Raw genomic sequence first — 14,241 nt, forward strand, 5'->3', positions numbered from 1 at the left:
GAAACCAACAGATTGTGTCTCAAATATTTACTACGATGTTGTAACATAACTAAAACTGATGCACACACCTCATATCCTGAATAAACTGCTATGTTAACATAACTGTCACCTGTAATATCAGCAATTGAGAGCTCTTTTTCTGTTGTTAGCATCATTTAAAAAAGCAGCAGTTTGAACTGAAAACTCCTTCAAAACTAAACATACATCTTGCTGTTCTATACCTAACAGACGCACACCATGACTGCCAACATTTTCAGTTCTTGAATCTAAATATGCACCGTGTACATCTGCAACATTACAAATTAAAATCCACTGACAACAAATGCTGATCTCAATTAAAAACCTTTTTATTAAGACCAATCCAAAACAGCAATTCTAATACTTTACAGTAACAATAGTGATGCATAATTTAAGAAAATTACTGATTTTTCACATCCTTTTCCTCTGTACATTCCTTCTTCTGTGTACATACTTTACATAGTAGCATCATTACAATTTCCCATTGGGATTACAGTACAAATAGTTTGAACCATATTTAGTGCAATTTCTTTGGTTCAAAGTGATGAACTCCTTCCTCAAAAGCTTCACAAATTTCTTCCATAGCAGGTATGCTGCTACCACAAATCCATGAATAGAAGTGTTTTCTTTAAATTTCAGGCTCCCATTGAATAAGCTGTCCAGTTTCAACATGAGAAGTCATCTGATGATCATTAACAATCAAGAAGCTGCACTATATTCTCTAAGCATTTTAAATAGTAGGCATGTAGCTCATTTTCTTCTGGCTGTGGAGTAGCTAAAAGGAAGAAAAAAACCAAAATTTTAACTTCTTGTTGATTCTGAATATAAAATAATTTTTTCAAAGATAACATCAAATGCCTTGCTAGAATTCATGCTATTTTATGATCTTAAAGTCTACATTATGAGTAGCAAATCAAGTACTAATACTTTATGTTGCAAAGTCTGGTCTTTTTGGTTTGTTTTTTGTTGTTGTTGTTGTTTTTTAAAGGCTAGGTTTTTTAGCAGCTTTCCAGGCCCTCGCTTAGTTGTAACAAATAACGTGAAAACTGCCTTTTGGTTACACTATGTTACAATGAGGTCATGTCTTGTTCTTGCCAAAACTTCTCCTTGGGTAGGACAAAGTGGGAAATGAAAAATAACAATAGACATGTTCAAAAATTCCCCCCCTTGTACTCAGAAGCACAGTCTACCATTTCAGCCCAATTATCACTGTAAAGTGATCAAAGCTTTAATAGGGTAGGCTAGTTGAGAACCTTAATGCAGGAAAATACAGATGACAAGTTCACGTGACTGTGAACTATAACAATTACAGTTGCATAAAGTCCTTCATACTCCATATTCTGATATCTAAATGTTTACTGAATTAAAAATCAATCTTTCAGTCTAGGACTTTATGTTCTAGAGTAGTACATAAATAAATAGGGATCAAAGCTACAAGGTGCTAGTCTGTACAAGCTGCATATTTCTACCTTGTTGATTCAACATAATATTTTGAAAAGTCTCTTATCAGTGGTAGTTATGCTACAAAGAATGATATAAACTTATCTTTTTATTAACACACTATCAGTAGATGAAATGTTCTATTATGTTTAATGGTTGACTTAGAAAAGGATGAGTTTGAAACAACAGTACATTGACAAAATCAATGGATCTAGGTGACAGTACAGGAAGAATTACCATGAGATGTCCTAGCAAAAATACATCTCCTCCTTATTAGGAATGTAGGCAGAAATTTTGTGGCAATTCTGTTGTGCAAAATACTGTTGGAACTCGATATTATAAGCCTCCCAACTGAGAAACCCGTTTGAGTACATCTATAGAGTTATTAAAATCAGTAGGAAAACTCATTGGCTTAAAATGAAACATTTGCATGTTTTTGCAAGATCAGAGTCTTGATGCAACTAACAGCCAATAAACCCATTATTAGCTACTGAAGCTCCAGCTACAGACCAGTGTTTGAACATCTTTCAAAATGAATGCTCTTGAGCTGAAGATAGCAACCCATTGTATAAAAGCTATTCAAATGATAGTTATGTTCAGTTACTTGAGCAAAAAACTCAAGCTTTCAGAAAGTCAGCTAACTCATGGTACAGTATTTTAAGACTGGCACAATGACCTGTTCTGATCCCTTCTCTGTGTGGCTGAACACAGTGAGGTTGAGCACTGTTAAGCAAAGTCAATGCTAAATGAACAGTTTTTCTTATCACTAAATTTAAGAATAAAACAGAAGTGTACTGTACAAAGAAAGCATTTTGCTGCAAGGACCATCAGACCTATTCTTACAAACTAACCTTAGCAATTACCTGAGGTCTTAACAAATTTTAATTTGTTAACCAAGAGGTATTTTTTCTATATCTGTATTTATAAGATGCCTAACCATAAAGCATATTACTACTATTTTAGAGACAAAAGTATCCTTTCAAAAACTTGTAGCACAACAAAAACTTATTGCGATGATATAAATTGAAATGTATTAATGAACTACCTGATGAAAAAATACAGAATTAGCATTAGTTAGAACTAAGACTTACTTTTCTTCACTAAAGAATAAGCCTCATCTATTCTTCTCCTTATTGATGGATTCTTCAAAGCCACTTTTGCCTGTAGCACACACAAACACACAAAATACAATGACTTGACTTTCTTCCCCACATGTTCACACCTTAACAGCAAAGTTTAGAAAATTACAATAATTCAGCAGAACAGGAGATGCAGGAATTTTAGAATTAGTGTATGACTGTATCATCATACAGACTGCATTTATATAAGCAGTTACAAATCACAGAGGACAAGCTGCTTCCTTACCATGTTGTTTAACCTCCTAGTCTGAGTAGCTATGTGATTAAAATAATAAAATGGAACTGCTGCTGTAAACTTTATTTTTATTTACTTAAAGGTTACTGTATTGTTTACAACATAATAAAATTAACATTACAGTTTTCTCAAGTATTTCTCAAATACTAACCTTCTGATAGTTGTGAAGCAAAGCCCAAAGCGAAGCTGCTCCTATTCTCTGAACAGCACAACTATCACTTTCCAAACAGGCAGACAGTACTTCAATCACTTCATCTAATGAGAAAAATAAAAAAACCTCACCTAGAATATATCATCAAAAGCACAGAAATATAGTTACACATGTCAGTATTTTGATGGTTGGAGTACACTATTTCTGTGATAAGTATTGGTATGGCAGAGGAATTACAGAAACTTTATTATCAGATTAAGTAAATTTAAATATGCTCATGAAACTGGAAGACTCCATTGAAAGAAGCATTAAAAAGAATATAGCAAAACAAAAACAAGCAATGCTAAAAAATTAAGCCATCCGTAATAAAACATGCATATTATGTACAGCCATCAGCTATGCATAGGGACTGAGTAAGCCATTAAACTGTTTTATAACTCCCAGTAGCCACAATTAGAGCCACATCAAGATAGAAATTAAGATGTTTCTATTTTCCTTAATACTTATTATGTAGATGATTTGTAACCAATGAGAAATATTTGCCACGCCACTGTAAGTGCCTTTATTTCCTAGCCTTCCTCCGAAGGCAGACTCCTCAAGTTTGCTTGTTCACTTCATAATAAAAATTCACAGAGTATGTAACCGAATAATGTATGCTTAATTAAGGCAGCAAATCAGCATCTTAGGAAAAAATGAAAAACATGGACACTATGGAAAACCTGCTGAGAACTTATAACAAAGACAGGAACATTCTCTCTGCAATTAAATAGGGGAAAGAAACATGCCTTTTACAAACAACCAAGAAAAAAGTTCTGTGCATGTTGTCACATTAAATATATTTGCGATGATCATAACTTTATCATTATCATAAAAGTTTTCTGCACATGACAGAACACAAAATGGTTTGTCTCAACATCCATGACTTGCAGGAGCTAATAAGGTTTTGTTCAACTGAAAGATAGGAACTTCCATGGTAGAAATATTTAAAAAAAAATATTTCTAAAGTAATTTATTTCAAAGTGACTGACACAAGGAATCCTTCAACCCCACCCCCCCCAAAACCCTAGCTGTCTGAGAAAACTGCGAAAACCCTGTCATTCATAATGTTTTACTATATTCAAATGATCAGTCTCACAATAAATCTTGATTTTTTTAAAAAACTATTTATTTGCTTTTCCTTTTGCAATATATTCTTATTTTAATTGCTTTTCTGCTGAAATATATGTTCTATAATTACTTCTACGAAAATTTTTATAAAAATGCTTTTCTAAATAACAATATTGAGTTCTTGGTCAGTAACTCAAATTGCAATGAAAATATGGTATTCTGAAAGACACAATATTCTCAGAGTAAAACAGCTTGTATACCCTTTACATACCTACCATGAGCTAATATCTTTGGTTTATTAGTTGGACTAAAACATATGTTATGTAGAATGAGAAGTGCTAGATGTTGGCTGCTCTTGTGTTTGTATTTACACATTTCCACGATCTGGTCTAAAAAACCATTTATCTTCATGATCATCTGCTGTCCATCTTCTCCAAAAGATATGTTTAGTAGCAGCTTTAGCCACAGAGTAGACACATTACCAGGATTTTTATTACTTCCTTTTGGTAATGAAAGAGACAAAAAGTTCTGCAGGAACTTACTCTGTCAGAAGAAAGTAAAAGCAGGTTAGAATTTATAGTATTCCATGGTTTGTTCTCTGCTGTTTGACCTTCTAATCTGCATACTTGATCAAAAACTAGTACTAAGGTTTCATTTCCATATTTCAGGGAACCCATTATTAATCAAGGATTTTTGAAAGAATTACATATGAAAAAGAATCTACACCTTGGTTAAAAAGTTAATATGGAAAAATACATTTTCTTCTGTAATAATTTATGCAGTGTAGATACATAAAAATTGAAACAACACAATACATTTCTTTAAAGGCTAATACCCACCACTACATAAGCTTTTTGCTTTGCACTTAGCATTTCTGCCCAAAAATAAGCTAGAAGCAATTTAGAATCATAGAATCATTTAGGTTGGAAAAGACCTTTAAGATCATCAAGTGCAACCATTAACCTGGCACTACCAAGTCCACCACTAAACCATGTCCTCGAGCACCACATCTATCCGTTCTTTAAATACCTCCAGGGATGGAGACTCAACCACTTCCCTGGGCAGCCTGTTCCAGTGCTTGACTACCCATTTGGTGAAGATGTTTTTCCTAATATCCAACCTAAACTTCCCCTGGTGCAACTTGAGGCCATTTCCTCTTGTCCTATCGCTTGTTACTTGGGAAAAGAGACCAACCCCCACCTCACTACAACCTCCTTTCAGGTAGTTGTAGAGAGCGATAAGGTCTCCCCCCAGCCTCCTCTTCTCCAGGCTAAACAACCCCAGCTCCCTCAGCTGCTCCTCGTAAAAGACTTGTGCTCTAGATCCTTCACCAGCTTCGTTGCCCTTCTTTGGACATGCTCCAGCACCTCAATGTCTTTCTTGTAGTGAGGGGCCCAAAACTGAATACAGTATTCAAGGTGCAGCCTTACCAGTGCTGAGTACAGGGGGACAATCACCTCCCTGGTCCTGCTGGCCACACTATTCCCGATACAAGCCAGGATGCTATTGGCCTTCTTGGCCACATTGCTAGCTCATATTCAGCCAGCTGTTGACCAACACCCCCAGGTCCTTTTCTGCCAGGCAGCTCTCCAGCCACTCTTCCCCAAGCCTATAGCGTTGCATGGGGTCGTTGTGACCCAAATGCAGGACCCAGCACTTAGCCTTGTTGAACCTCATACAGTTGGCCTCAGCCCATTGATCCAGCCTGTCCAGATCCCGCTGTAGAGCCTTTCTACCCTCCCGCAGATCAACACTCCTTCCCAAATTGATTTAACTGAATCAACACACTGCTTACCTAATGCATTCTTGATTCCTTATTTATTATTGCTTGTGTTATTAGCAAATGTTAAAGGTATCACAGAATATCTGGAGTTGGAAGGGACACATAAGTACATAAGTAACCTCAGCTTCACTGACAGCCATACTAATGTCTTTTATTTTCATAAGCTTTGAAGAAAAAGATCTGTGTGTTGATATGGCATACAATACTGCTTCCCAATTTCAGGGTTTGCCTCCACTTTAAGGAGATTCTGAGCAGGTGAAAATCTATTCCCCTGTTGCAAGAGGGAGATGTTCTAACATAACATTCCTACAATGAAAAACGTCCTTGACTAAATATTCCCAACCTCACTGACCCTCGACAACACATACAGGCATCTGGTCAAAAGCGAACAAATCCAGCATACAAACTTATTGTGGTTTTCTTCACATGACTATAATATTGGTAATTTAATTTTCACAGATGGAATTAGTAATTCAGCATTGCTTACACTTAGGAAAGCAGAGCTTGGGAGAGGGAATGAAGACTAAGCACTATCACACTACAGTGAAACTCTGAAGACAGGAAAAGCCCAAACAATTCACAGAACAGAATAGCTACCATAGAGAAGATCTCAAACTCTTAGTTTCTATCAAAAAGTCTGAGTATCAGCAATTTTGTAACTGTATGACCAGATTTTACATAATTAGCATCACAAAAAGATCGTATTTCCCCCCTGCCTTTTCTAAGAGTTTTCTAATTGTTAATGTAAATTGAAAGAAATTGTTGTAATTATTAAACTACTATAAAAGATGCTAAAAACAAACACACTTTTCATTTTCTGTTGTGTTAGCTAGTTTTATCACATCACCACTATAGCTGATTTTCTACACGGTTTGACTTCTTATCTCAAGGTGTTGAATTTATTTAAATGATCAAAGTTAAATTTAAAAGAAACAGATTTTTCAAAGAACATTTGATAAAATAGAGTAAGCATCATTCAATATACAAATTAAAAAGGGACAAGAAAGTACTTACATTTATATAATAAAACCAGATTTCTACCTAACAGCCAATTACTGACAGGTAGGACATCTTCTCTAAAACTAAAATTTTTATAAAGATTATGTTTCACACAGTATACCTAATGATTTATACAATGTTTAATTTCTTGTTTATTTACATACAGTTTGTTCTACTGTATGCTCACTTTCATGATCCACTAGTGATTGCTATCAATATATATGGGTATTACAAATTTTACACTCCACTGAAACTGAGAGGTTATAAAAAGCTCTAGCAAAAATTGTGTAGTTCCATATGCTGTTTCTGTCCAGAGTATGAATATGACCAAATTACACGCTGCACTTAAGGAACAGTAACACAACTAACTGAGAAGACACAATGGTTTTGATTCCCACAGAAGCATCTCTATATGATCACAGGACACTCCATATTGAAATATGAGGGTTTATTAAAAAGAAAAATGCATCTGTCCGTTGCTAAAAATCAAGAATATTATTTACTTACCTTCTGAATAATGCCTTTACAGTCATGAGACAGAGCAAGGTTAGAAAGAAGACAAAAGACCACCTGCTGAATTGGGCTGTTATCGTTTGACACTTGGGAAGCCAATTTCAAGATGTTATGCATTAATGAATTGCCAGCTGCACTTCGTGCAGATGGAAATGATGATTGTCCACCACTGGCCCAACAAAGTGAAGCACAACCTTAAAAAAATGAAATGTTTATCATATGAGAGATGCACATATACTTTAAAAAAAAAAATCTATAGAAAGAGCAGTCTAACACCTCAAAGATTGAGATGGGGCTTTTGAAAGGATTGGTATTTTTTTCTTTGAACCACAGTGAAGTCAATAAGATGTGGTTTGAATAGAACCATGCCTGAATGTGGCAGTTGACTGGAATAGGCATCTACTGTCCTGTTGTTCTAGAATCTATGAGGCAATTCTGCTGTTAAAGAGAAGCCATTGCTCTGTCTCAGAAAGTCTCCTTAAGAACCGGAACATTGTATCTAAGGCATTATACAATTGTTTGGCATCAGAATCTGAAGGGACCCTCTGAAACTGGCTCAGAAAAAGAGGTCTCTATATATCTGAAAGGTTTAATAAGTTTCTTAAAATATTCTTCTGAGAAATAAAAGCTCTGTCTGCATCTGTCATTACCATGTACCACAGTAGCATGTAAAATCCTATGCTACAGAGCTACAAGCTCAAATTAATACAGTGGCAGGGAACGACTAAGTTACCAACGTGATGTTTGTGCACAAATATGCGTATACACCTTTTTATTTAGTGGCATTTGCCATCTGCAACAATAGTTAAACTTCTTACATGGCAAAAGTAAATAAAAATGAGACAGTTTTTAACTGTTACAAACACCTACATGCATTTCTTTGTCTGACTACACTAAGAGGAAGTGGTTAACCAGTTCAGAGTAGGTAAGTTTGGGTCAGCTCATAAGATAACTATTCTGAACAGAAAGAAAAAACTTAATTGATCTAAAAGCACTTGCCCTTATTAGCAAGGAAAATAAAAATGCAGCTTAGAGTCACTCAGAATTAAGGAACAAGAAAGACCATCAGAACTTCAGCTTGATTTCCAGTACATTACAGGACATTATATTTTAATTTTATATCCTGTGGCTGACTAATACATATTTGAACTTTCTTCAGTCTATATTAAAAAAATGTCTCTATGAAAAAAAAAGCACTGCAAGCTCATTTAAGGTATGGAGACGTTAACTTAAAGAGAGGGTAAAACAGCTCAGAAACTGTTCACTTAATCTATTTTAACCATGCTAACTCTTTTGTGCTACCTTGACAGGGAGAAATCAACAGATACTTACAGGTCTCTTCAAGCCACTAGCAAATAATTATCTAAGTCAATAAGCAGGATATGGAATGAGACAAATTCACACTAGAAAAAAATAACAGGCTTCTAGTAGAGGGGATAATTACTCATCAATGGAAATAAAGGGTTTCCTCAAATGAAGAAGAGAATCATTATGAAAAATATACAAATACAAGCTACTGAGACCAATGCATAAATAAACAGAAGAAATTTAATACAGAATCAAATTAGGTTATTGAATATTTCAAAACCAGAATGTTCTCAATAAGGGCTGAAGTATAAACTGTATAAAGTACTGATACACTGTTTGTTGTGAGAGAATTCCTAGAGTAGTATTTCTACAGTATACTATTCAGTTTGGCAGGATTTTCAGTGTAAGCTTCAAACACAATGGTTTGAATTAAATGCTATTTAAACCTTTAATACAATTATACTCTTGCTAAATCCAACAGACTGAAACAGGATCTGAACAAAAGTCTTGAACGTATTAAAACCAAAACTCTTGATAGACTTTGATGGACCAGTGCTGTTATACATTCCTCTTATGGTAGTAATAAACATTCTTTTCCCTTTATTATGCTTTTCTGTCTAAATTATTCTGATTAAATACGTTGATGTAGTACATGATACAGTGACTTTCATACCTGCAGGATAGTTTGCAGTGTAGACACAAAGCAAATGCAGAGCTATTTGCATTGAGGAGTCATCTATTAAAAACCACAACCACAGTGAATGTAGAACAGGAACAAGATGAGCTTTGAGTGCTGCCATCTACAAGAACATAAGGAAGAATTTAAACCACTATACTACTAAATACTTTGAAAATCAAGTATAAATAGAGTGAGAAAAGCATATTTTTTATCTTATTGTGTCCCATTAGTTTGCTTTAAAAGATTGTCCAGAGAGAACTGACACTCTCATTTTAACACTAATGAAATTAACTCTATCCCAGTCAAAACCAGCACACGTTTTAATTACTGAGAGACATGCAAACAAAAGTAAAGATTTATTCATTCCAACTGGGATTGTTCAAGATCTCCCAATTCTGAAGTTTTATTCTACCTCAACTAAACTAATTATTGGAACTCAAAAAGCATGGAAATAGACAAGTGCAGTTCTACAGAGCAAATGATAGAAAACTTCAGTTATCAACAGCAACCTCCTCCTTTCCTCCAAGCAATTGTCTCTACAGACCCCTGATCAAAACAAGAAAAATATTCCACAATAATCTTATCTGAGATTATGGCACAACCATAGGGGACCTTAGGGATAACCAGATGGTTTATTCAGGCCCATAATTTACATGGTGTTCTGCATACAAAAAAGATGCTAACACATGCCCTCACAATAGGGGTACTTCTGGAAGCGGCTCCATCAATGCATTTACTAAAAGTAGCACAAGTTGTATCACAATGCAAAGACAAATTAAACTTTGAAAGAGAAAACGGAAATAAATGTGTGAAAGGTACCAGCAATAAGAAAGAGTAGTGATCAGAAAGAAAGAATACAGAAAGAATGAAAAAAGTAATGTAGCATTTTGATATATACTATTTTGTATAATGACAAATTATTATTTAAGGTTTGTTTTTTTGCCTTTTTTTTTTTTTTTTTTTTTTTTGAGTCTTTCAGGAAGGGAAAGGAAAAAAGGAGAGAGGAATAAGCAGAGGAAGCTACTTTCCAAGATGTGAAGTATATCTCTTATGCGCCTTTCTTGTTGCCCCACACTTTTCTCCACATCCATTTTTCACATTATATGCTTTGAAAATTGGAATTACTGATTCAAGCAAAGCAGAAGTAGGTATAAAGGATGATAGCCATCTGAAACCTTTGGGAGATGAAATTTCAATATGAACACTCAATTCCTAATGCATGTATGAAATATTCTTAGGAGGTAGGAATAATGATGAAATTTGAAGTATTTCTTGCCATTAATATCAAGCTTAAATTTAGCCAGCTTCAAAGTAATTTCAAAGTAGAAAAAAATTATGATCTTCATTCACTTACTGTACTCACATTGTTTCAGTATAAGAATACTTACTTTGCCTTCTTCATTTTGAAAGAGGCAGTTTCTGAGGAGCTGCATAGAACACCTTAACTGCTTGATAAGGTTATCCTCCTATCCAGAGAAAAATATTTGAAGATCATCATCATAAGACCAGAATGAATTTTGTACAAGGAGGAAAGAGATTTCAAAGGAGAAGTGCAAATCTAAGGCATCAACATTTGGGTCATATCTCTTCAGCAGAGTTTCCCTCTGATCTCAGGTAGGATTCATCTCAGCAGCTTTAAACATGTATACTAAAGACATTTATAACAAGTTACTTGGAGTCATCCTCATCTCTCTTTATAACCCACAGATACTATTTCTAGGGGCACTGATCTGGCCAAATGCAGCGATTTGTAATGTAGAGCTCCATTTCTCTTACAACTAATAAAGAATGGGTGGGAACACTTCCTGGGTATTTGTTCTATCCTAAAGTAGACATCTAAAACAAGTCAAATGAATCACTCCCTAGAAGCACCTATTTTTCTTCCTTGGATAAAAACAAGGATAAACTAGCTCTGTCTTGAAGATCTTTACATTTGGTTAGACCAATCCATCCTTATATTCCCAGTGTCTTAGTTTCCTATCCTTAATAACGGAAATAGTTTCCAACCTGATAAGAATATGACAAAGATAAATACAGACCTTTGGACAGTGAGGTACTATACTGAGATTCAAGTATACAAGTAAACAAAAAATCTATCTTCATGATAGTGCTGTGACACTAAAAGGCTAATGATGGCTGACCTAACTTCTATAAGGTTGACATACTAAACCACTTCTGAAAGATGACCAAATTCCAATAAGCTTGTTCAGCACAGGAGACTATTTCTGTTTTATCAGTCATAATGGAATAAAAATGTAAAATAGGATTCATGCTTAATCTCAGACAAGGTGAAGCAATAATGCTTGCTTATAATCATATCATGTACAGTTGATGACATTTAGAGATGAAATAAAAGCCTACCTCAAAAAAGTTAATGAAAATCAGGTGTAGTAGGTGAAAAAGAAACATACAAGTTGTTGTTACAAATGCATTTTATAACTGTTTTGTCTCACTTTTAGCTAAATAAAATGCTAACTCTAAGATGTTCCTTCAAGAACTTCCATATGTATTAATTTATTTAATAAATACAAATAGCACCAAATCCTATAAAATGCCACAAGCTACAACTTATACTTAATGTGTAAATTTCTAGGAACTTGAAAAAGTTATAGATTGTGTTGATGGCACTATTTGTACTTATTTATTTATTTCAGGACATCTTGATTTTTACTAAGATCCTATTTTGAGGGGTTTTTTTTGAAAGCTTAGCTGTTTGTAAATACATTTCATGCCCTTGGTTAGCATCACAGTAATTATTGTGAGAGAAAAGGAATATCAGGCAAAATACTTCAGTTGCCCTGAGAATGAAGCTAGGTCAAACACATTTTTCCCCAACAGTTAAAAGAAAGAGAGAGAAAAAGAAAAGCAGATCTGATAACTTCACTTTGAGACCTGTGCCTCGAAGTGGGCTGAGGGGCAGTTTTGTAAATGATCAGTTAAATCTGACTATGAAAGCAATGTCTCAGCTTCCCCCATGTGAAACTAGATTGCTTGTCTTTATGCACCACATATTATGAAGAGCACACTTACATATGATGTAGCAACCTATAGTCCCAGCTCAGCAGGGAAATCTGCCACAAAGTCTTTTGCAAATCTCTTTCAAAGAATTCTTAATTAAACATAAACAGTCTTTCTGACCATTCTCAGAGGCTCCTTTCCTTCAATTTCTTTCAAGTTTTAAATTCCTTGTACATTTAACAGAGGAGCAAATGTCCCCAGCTTCTCCCTTCTCAACCCAAGAAATATAAAGGACCAGCTGACTTCAACCTCCAGGTCAGGATACCTTTCAGCCTCCACCCCTTGAAGAACAGATAATAAATGTGTTTAGATCTCAAGAAAAAAATATTGTAACCTTCAAATGTCAGGATCAAACTCAAATTCTTTTAAGAGCTCATTGTTATAAAACACAGTTCCACACTCAGATATCAAGGCTAATGTCTGTTTGTGCCAATGCCTCAGAGAAAAATCCTATCAAGCTCAAACAATGCAGAAACATCCTGCAGGAAGATGTTTTCTATAATTTCTGCTTTATGTGGGAGTGGACAAGATATCAAACTTGACAGCAGAGGTTATTGTCTGTATTTTAATAATTCTCTTACATGAAAATAGTAGAAAACAAGCAGATTGCAACAAAAATCTTATGAAACTGTTGTATGATGGTAAGAAATAATCTATGTCCACATGTGCTAAAGCTGGGTGATGTGAGATTCTGGAACAACTGGAAGGGAGGTTAAAAAAAAAAAGGGGGCTAAACAAAGAAATTGTGAATGAAGAGAAGAAACTGGTAGTACAGGCGGTGGAGGGAGTGGAAGTATGAGGTAAAAAAAAAGCTCTGACAAAAAGTTAAAGCCAGGGACAATTGAGTCTGATGACAAGAAACCAAGATGTCCAGACCAAGTATGCAGGAGGACAGAAAAAGCATTAGAATTGGAAGCCAGATAATATGAGAAGGTAGAGAATAAAAAACTATGACTTACATGCGCAAGCAGACTGGAACTGTTTTTGGGGTGAGAGGGAGATTGACTAGTACCGGAACAGAAAAAAACAAAATGGCTAGCACTGGTTGAAAGACACTGAGAAAGAAAACCTGAGAAACAGAAAAATTATTACTGTGGAGACAAGATGGGAAAAATTAGCTGGATTGGATAGGGCCATGAAGTCAAGGGTGAAAGTCCAACTATGTTTGAAAATAATACAGTACTCTCAGATATTGTTGTAGGCTAAATAAATATCATAAATTGTGAGTACTGACAGGTGACAAATGGATGAACATGTATATGTGTGCATGTCCGAAACTGAACTTTTGAACTCTCAATCAGAAGCCTGCTAGTTGCTGGCTTCAACCAGAACGGGCTAGTTGCTAATTCTCATAAACTGGACTAAAAGTAGGAAGTCCTGAATCCTCCAATTAATGAAAAGACATGAGACAGTACCACTAATTCAGAGGCTGATCATGCGTTGTACTTTGCATATAGATTATTTAGATTAAGGTAAGCAAGAGCTTAGAGTTCTGGAAAGAAAAGCTGGTGGCAAAAAGAAGGATTCCTGAAAAATGGTCTCTGAAAGAAAGAAATGGGCCCAAAAAGAAGAATGTGAAGATCTTGGCTGGAGGAACAATCCTGCAAGTGGGAGATGATCCTGGAGATCAGAGAGATGCATGGAGACAAACACCAGCACATGCCCAGGGGCTTTGGCCAGTAACACCCAAGGCTGGTAACTGAGCAGCTGCAAAGCATGAAGTGATGTGATTTTCTGCCTGACTTTCCTGAACCAGCAGTCATCTCCATGTTGGAAAAGGAAGTTGAGACCTAGTGAACATAACTCTGGGTGGGAGAGTGAGTATGTGAGATTGTCAAGTTGGCAAAAGCT

At 35.3% G+C, this 14,241-nt stretch overlaps 1 protein-coding gene across 5 annotated transcripts in view; it reads right to left on the reverse strand.

Annotated features, from left to right (window-relative positions):
• Positions 1 to 323: 323 nt before the first annotated feature.
• Positions 324 to 14,241, reverse strand: part of RTTN (rotatin) — an 87,199-nt gene continuing 73,281 nt past the window's right edge. For all 5 annotated transcript variants that reach the window (XM_087757595.1, XM_087757588.1, XM_087757579.1 and 2 more), the window contains 7 exons: positions 10,761 to 10,838; positions 9,367 to 9,493; positions 7,380 to 7,579; positions 4,366 to 4,633; positions 2,984 to 3,087; positions 2,550 to 2,619; positions 324 to 793 (listed from right to left, as the gene is read on the reverse strand). In XM_087757595.1, coding sequence (XP_087613721.1) covers positions 711 to 793; positions 2,550 to 2,619; positions 2,984 to 3,087; positions 4,366 to 4,633; positions 7,380 to 7,579; positions 9,367 to 9,493; positions 10,761 to 10,838 — 930 coding nt within the window. In that variant the 3' untranslated portion in view covers positions 324 to 710. The remainder of the gene's footprint in view (positions 794 to 2,549; positions 2,620 to 2,983; positions 3,088 to 4,365; positions 4,634 to 7,379; positions 7,580 to 9,366; positions 9,494 to 10,760; positions 10,839 to 14,241) is intronic.

Source organism: Nipponia nippon, unplaced genomic scaffold (genome assembly GCF_047370975.1).
Source record: "Nipponia nippon isolate SJK-2023a ecotype South Korea unplaced genomic scaffold, ASM4737097v1 scaffold_1, whole genome shotgun sequence".
Lineage (NCBI taxonomy): Eukaryota > Metazoa > Chordata > Aves > Pelecaniformes > Threskiornithidae > Nipponia > Nipponia nippon.